Genomic DNA, 6000 nt, shown 5'->3' with positions numbered 1-6000 from the left:
GTTTAGCGATAGAAAAATAGAGCGGTTTGTGAATCAAATAATGCAGTAGTACATTATATAAAATACTTTTAAATTATTACAAGAATGCCTGACTTAACAGAATTTGCCAAACAATTTAAAGTAATTATGAAAAGGTAAGAGTTAATCAATGTACAGCTATGGTACTTTTAGATCCTCTGCTCGAAATTTCATATATTAAATTATTTCATGAGGACAATGTCTTATATTGAATGAGAGCAAAATAATTAACTTTCATAACCCCATTCATTGGTTTTATATTTTTATCAACCTTTAATTTGCAATATTACCGTAAATAACTAAGAAGAAGAAGTGCCATGACGTCATTAGCGGGAACAATTTGAGAAAATTTCTTCGTGATAAAGTAAACAAACTGTGCTGTCGATAATCGGTTTTACTAGTACTCAGTTTGTGATATCCATTGGTAGATGAAGCAATTGACCTCAATCTTATCCTGAAGGAATTGAAGATATGTTGGAATTAAATGAAGAAAACAATTTACTAGACGAGGTCATTAGATTACTTGAGGTAAGTGACGAGTGTCACTCTATTTAGTGTGACCCTGTGTTTCCCAGGCTCAGTAATTTTGACATGCTTATTTTTTCTCACAAGAAATGGTTATTTTTCTAAATGTGACTAACAGTTTGAGCGTAGATAGCCTGAGAGGTCGCAATGTCTAAATATCTTATACAAGACCATATGTTCATCTTATGTCTTAATATAGTAAATTATATTTTGGAGCCTTTGTATATCAGCGGCCAGTTCCTCCTGCGTGCATAAAAGATGGGCACTAACTCACCTAAAATTCCTCTCCCTAACCTAACCTTCAAGCCATATCTTTACCTACTTACCTAGCGAGGGGGTGATAACGGCTCCCTGCATCCCCTTTTTAAGCTGTCGTATTCTTAGTCGGCTGTCATCAGACATACAGGTGGCCGCTTGCAATTTTGTTAATCTCATTTGACATATATCCTATTTTTCTCTATTTTCATTTTTGCTTCTATGTTTTTTTTTTGGTAATTTTGTATATTATTCCATGGTAATGTAACCTATGAAAAAAGCTACTGTTTCTTACAGAAAAAATTACGATCTCTTCAAAAATGACACTCGTTTCTGTCGCAAATGAATAGTTTCAGAAATATATATACATCTATATCCTTGGGGGACCCCCAGTGGGAACTCGGGGTTTTGGGTGGGGAAAACATACTGGGGAAACGATATATAATTGTTTTCCTATAGTAAATAACGTAAATTAAGGGAATTTGATGTTCATTTCAATCGGAAACAAACAGATCAACCAATTCGGATAACTTTAAGATGCACGGTGTCACTTCTCTTACGAACGAACGATAACATTAGCAACGTTACCAATAATACACAGTGTTACCAACGTTGACGTATGGTACACAGAGTTACCAACGGCACGTTGACATTACTAAAGATAGTAATGATAGATATTTCCATATATTAAATAATTTCTCCATATAAGTTTTACTCAATATATAAAATGTACAAAAAGGGCACAGAACCTAACAAACCCACCTAACCTAGCCTAGTAGTATGACAGGTCACAAAATAACATTTGATCTACATCGGACATTGGCAGCACTGGTTACTGTATTTTTTCATGACACAATCTTTGCAACGGCGCCTCCAAAGTTTATTCATATATACTGTTTTGTATTTTCCTCCAGTTATTATAATTTCAAGAAGGTAATGTATAGAGAAGAAAAGGCTTGTTTTACGTTTATATATCGATTCCCCAGTATGTTTTCCCCACCCAAAACCCCGAGTTCCCACTGGGGGTCCCCCATTATTGGAGGATATAGATGTATATTTATTTCTGAAACTATTAATTTGCGACGGGAACGAGTGTCATTTTCGAAGAGAGTGTAATTTTTTCTATAAGAAACAGTAGTTTTTTTCCTAGGTTACATTACCATGGAATAATATACAATGAAACCTTTTTTTTTATTGGCCTGTTTTTTTTTCTAAATAGGGTTACAGCATGGTATGTAATGATAATGATTTGTTATACTGTACAGTCAAACCTGCGCTAGTGAGGCTCCCTGGGGAATCTAGTTTTATTATAGTTATGGATGGTATAAGGTATTCTACTAAAAAAAAACCAGGTGTTTCCTACTGAAAAACACCTGTTGTCTTTGAAGAGAGCAACTGGTTGTTTGGTTTGTTTGCCGTTGAAATGAAGGTCAAATTCAGTGAAAGCTCCTTAGTAGGAAAAACTATTTTTTCTGTTCGAAGTATTGTTCCGTCCGTATCTAGAACTTTACTGTGGCAAAAATCAATTGTTAAAGTTTAGAACTGCTGCATATGTACAATATATCATCTATTTTGATGTAAAGAGTCAATTTTTCTCAGAAACTTGAATTTAATTGTATTTCACTGGTTTGTTTATCATACTTATCTGTTTCCTACCTTAGTAGAATTAATACTATTCTTACTTCTGGGTTGAGTTAAAGGTAGCTACTTACTGTTTACTGTGCATACCTTAAGCCTACATTCACATAGAATATGTCAGATAAACATTGACAGGGTTAGGTTAAAAATAGACAAGTTTAGGTCAAGCAATTTGAGGTTAGGTTAGATTCGGCTGTTTAAGAAATGCCTACAAAGTTATGAGACAATTCTTTTCGAAGGTTTTTGTAGGATTGCTTGATTGATTCTTTAAAAAAATTTGCTTGTTTAAGGCTTCAAGTCACTTTTATGTTAGTCTATGCTGAAATTGCTTAAAGGCCATCTAGCCAAACAAATGCATGGAAAAAGATTCTGGCACGGCCTCACGAATTCAGAGGAATTGATTTGACACTAGCTTTTAAGAGGAACTTGCTAGTGGTACAAGTACTAATGGCCGGAGTCTGGAAACGTCAAAAAAAGCTTTATAAGCCACTACTTTATATGCAGGAATATATTGTACTTGCAAGACTTTTTGTACCTTTTCAATGGACCTGTGATAGCAGCTAGTGTAACATATCTAGCTCCTTACGGAACAAGAAGCATCTCATCTAAGGTAACGGTCATGACAATAGACTAGAATAATACGTAGTTTTTAATCTTTTTCCTCTCTTGCCTCCCCTCTGTGGATGTGTTACAGTTGTGCTGTTATTGCTGGATCAGACATTGTGAGATAGGTAAGCTTCCACACCAACCACTTTTCTATATAAAATGATATACAGTAGACATTTCTCCCCCATCCTCTTTATGATGGGAAGGATGGTTTGTTTGTAGAACCCATTAATTCATATTGTCACTACATTTTGACAGCATGTCCTTACAAGGATATAGGTCTTCTGTGACTTGACATGCCAGATTCAAAACCAACCAGCCTGGTTCTATGGGCTTACTCTCACCTAAAAGAAATGCTCTGTATTTATGTAGGAACAGATCACAATTTTTAAAATTGATTTGTATTTTCCCCGACTATGCAAATCTAAGTCCTTCAAGTTTCACGTTTTGCCTCAACCACCCAATATGCTCTAGGTGAAGGTCAAATTGGTATCTCGGTGCTCTGGCAGTGGAGTGCTGCTTCCCTGCCACCCGTCAGTAACTACTGACACCTCGTTATTAATTTTAACTGCCATTTCAGCCAAGCTGAAATACTTTTAATAAAGGACTTGGGTAAGTACTGTATAGATGGGAAAATATAAGATTTTTCTTAATTCTTTTAAGATATGCTTTCTGTTTCAACCACCCCTCAAGTCCTAGTTGTTCTGTAACCGAAATACAAACCACGTTATTTAATTAGGGTATTACTTTCGGCGTAGCTGAAATGACGAGCCATTAGTTTTTTAATGAGGGTTTACTACCCCCTCGCTAGTTAGTGAGGGGGTAGGGGAGGGGTAGCTAGCTACCCCTCCCCCCCTCACACACCGGTGAGTAGCTCACTTTGCTTTTGGCTCGGGTGATGAACAGACGTGTCTGCTCCCACCCTCGCTTATTGACAGCCTTAATCTTTTTGCTTTTTCTTTGCAGTGTGTGCTTGGAAGTTGGCCTCTACCATTATGCGGAAGTGCCCCGGATTACCTGACCGCCCTTGTGGTATATATATGTCGGCGGTTGAAACCGAACCTCGCACCTTATGTCCGTTTTGCAGGGGCCAACGGTGTGATAGAGACAAAGTGTGTAGGGAGTGGTCTACCTCCCAGTGGGAAAGGTTTTCCCGGCGCTGGAAGAAGAAGTCCAAAAGGGATCTTTCTCCTTCAAGGGTTTCCTTGAAGAAAGAAAATTCCAAGGACTCTTCTTCCGTAGCTCGAACCTCCTCCGAAGCTCCCACTCGACCGGTCTCTTCCGAGAGGCCGTCAAGTGGTAGCGTAGGCCGTTCTTTTGTTGACCAACCTCGGGGTTCGGGAGAGGGAGTTGCCTCCCATAGCAAGGCAGCTCCTCTTCCTCCCCCGGGGGAGGATTTATCTACTAACACTGTTGCTAATGATGATTTGTTGCAGCTTTGGGCTTCCTTGGGGCTTAAGGGCTCGCCCTCCAGGGAAGCCCTGTTTGACATAATCAAGTTGGGGGCTGCTGTCAAACAGTCGCTGGCGGTAGCAGAGGTTGACCCTGTCTATCGTCAACGCCTTGTTATGGCAGGGGCCTCCGACGAGTTAGGTCAAACCCCTGCCTTGGTTCCTGATGCAGCTGAAGGCTTAGTTTCTCCCTACGAACATCCTTCGAGGGAGGAGCTAAGTCCAACTGTCTCTCCTGCAGTTGATTCTCCCCCTCGGGGGAGTTCACTGACAGAGACTCCTCTTCGGAGCACTGACGATGGTCTGCCTGCCGCCCCCAGAGGACATATTCGTCGGAAGCTCCTCTTCGCCATAGAGGCCTTCCTTCTCCTCACAAAGAAGTTAGGAGGCGCCTCTTCGGCTCTTCTCCGTCGCAGTCCCCCGCAGAGGATCCTCCTCGCTTTGCACCGACCGTTGCAGTTACATCCATGGACCTCTCTGCTGATCGTTCTCCTTCGCCTGCCAGACCTTCGGACCTGCCGTCTCCATTCCTGACTGCTGACGTGCTTTGGGCGCCCACGCATCCCGTTATCCAACGGGCACCGGTCCCTTCGGCGCAAAAGGGGCTTTCTCACAATCTGAGCAAGTCCCTTAAGCGCCAGGTATCCCTTGCGCTCCAACGTTCTTCTACGCGCTTGTGCGCAATTGCGCGCAAGCGCTCGCCTGCGGTGAAGTCCTCTCTGCTCAGAACTTCATCCTCGGAGACAATGCCCCAGAGACCTTCTGCAGCTGAGACTACTCGCCATTGCTCTCCTGCTCGCCAGTGCTCACCTGCGCGCCAGCGTTCTCTTGCTCCCCAGCGCTCTCCTGTTCGCCAGCGTACAACTGTGCGCCCACTATCTCCTGCTCGCCAGCGCTCTTCACCTGCGCGCCCACGATCTCCGGATCTGGGCGCAAGAAGGAAGAACCGAGTTTCTCCTTCTCTTCAGTCATCACCTACGCGCCATCGCGCGCAGACACCAGTTCCCGCTGTGCGCCCTCCTGCACGTCCACGCGCTAGGGGTAACACCCCTGCGAGTGGGTGCTCGCCTAGAGCTCGCCGAGATCCTGCGCGCGCTCGCGAACAATCTCCATTGCGCGTGCAACTCCCGCCTGCGCTTCCTGCTTCTCCAGATCGCACAACTGCACGCCATTGATCTCTTGAGTGCTCGCGCGCGCCATCGCTGACCAGCACGCCAGCGCGCCCTCTCGCCATCTCTGAGATCTCCTACACGCCCGCGCGCACCCTCACCTGTGCGCAGTTTCTTGCCTACACGCCCTACGTGCCATCGTTCGCCTGGGCGCCATCGCTCGCCTGGGCGCTATCGCTCGCCTGGGCGCAATCGCTCACTAGACAACAAGATCTACCAGTTCAAGGTGCTGTGTTTCAGTCTCTCCACAGCACCTCAGGTATTCACCAGGGTGTTCACTCGGATTTCTTCGTGGGCACACAGGATCGGCATCCGTCTCCTCCGCTATCTGGACGACT

At 43.5% G+C, this 6000-nt stretch overlaps 1 protein-coding gene across 2 annotated transcripts in view; it reads left to right on the top strand.

Moving 5' to 3' along the window:
* Positions 1 to 362: 362 nt before the first annotated feature.
* LOC137654747 (uncharacterized) overlaps positions 363 to 6000 on the top strand; it is a 90317-nt gene continuing 84679 nt past the window's right edge. For both annotated transcript variants that reach the window (XR_011046708.1, XM_068388669.1), the window contains exon 1: positions 363 to 546. Coding sequence is in view for 1 of the 2 variants with exons in the window: in XM_068388669.1 (XP_068244770.1) it covers positions 490 to 546 (57 nt within the window). In the remaining variant the exon portion in view is untranslated. The remainder of the gene's footprint in view (positions 547 to 6000) is intronic.

This window comes from Palaemon carinicauda, chromosome 15, assembly GCF_036898095.1.
Source record: "Palaemon carinicauda isolate YSFRI2023 chromosome 15, ASM3689809v2, whole genome shotgun sequence".
Classification (NCBI taxonomy): domain Eukaryota; kingdom Metazoa; phylum Arthropoda; class Malacostraca; order Decapoda; family Palaemonidae; genus Palaemon; species Palaemon carinicauda.
This window is presented reverse-complemented; position numbering and strand designations above follow the sequence as displayed.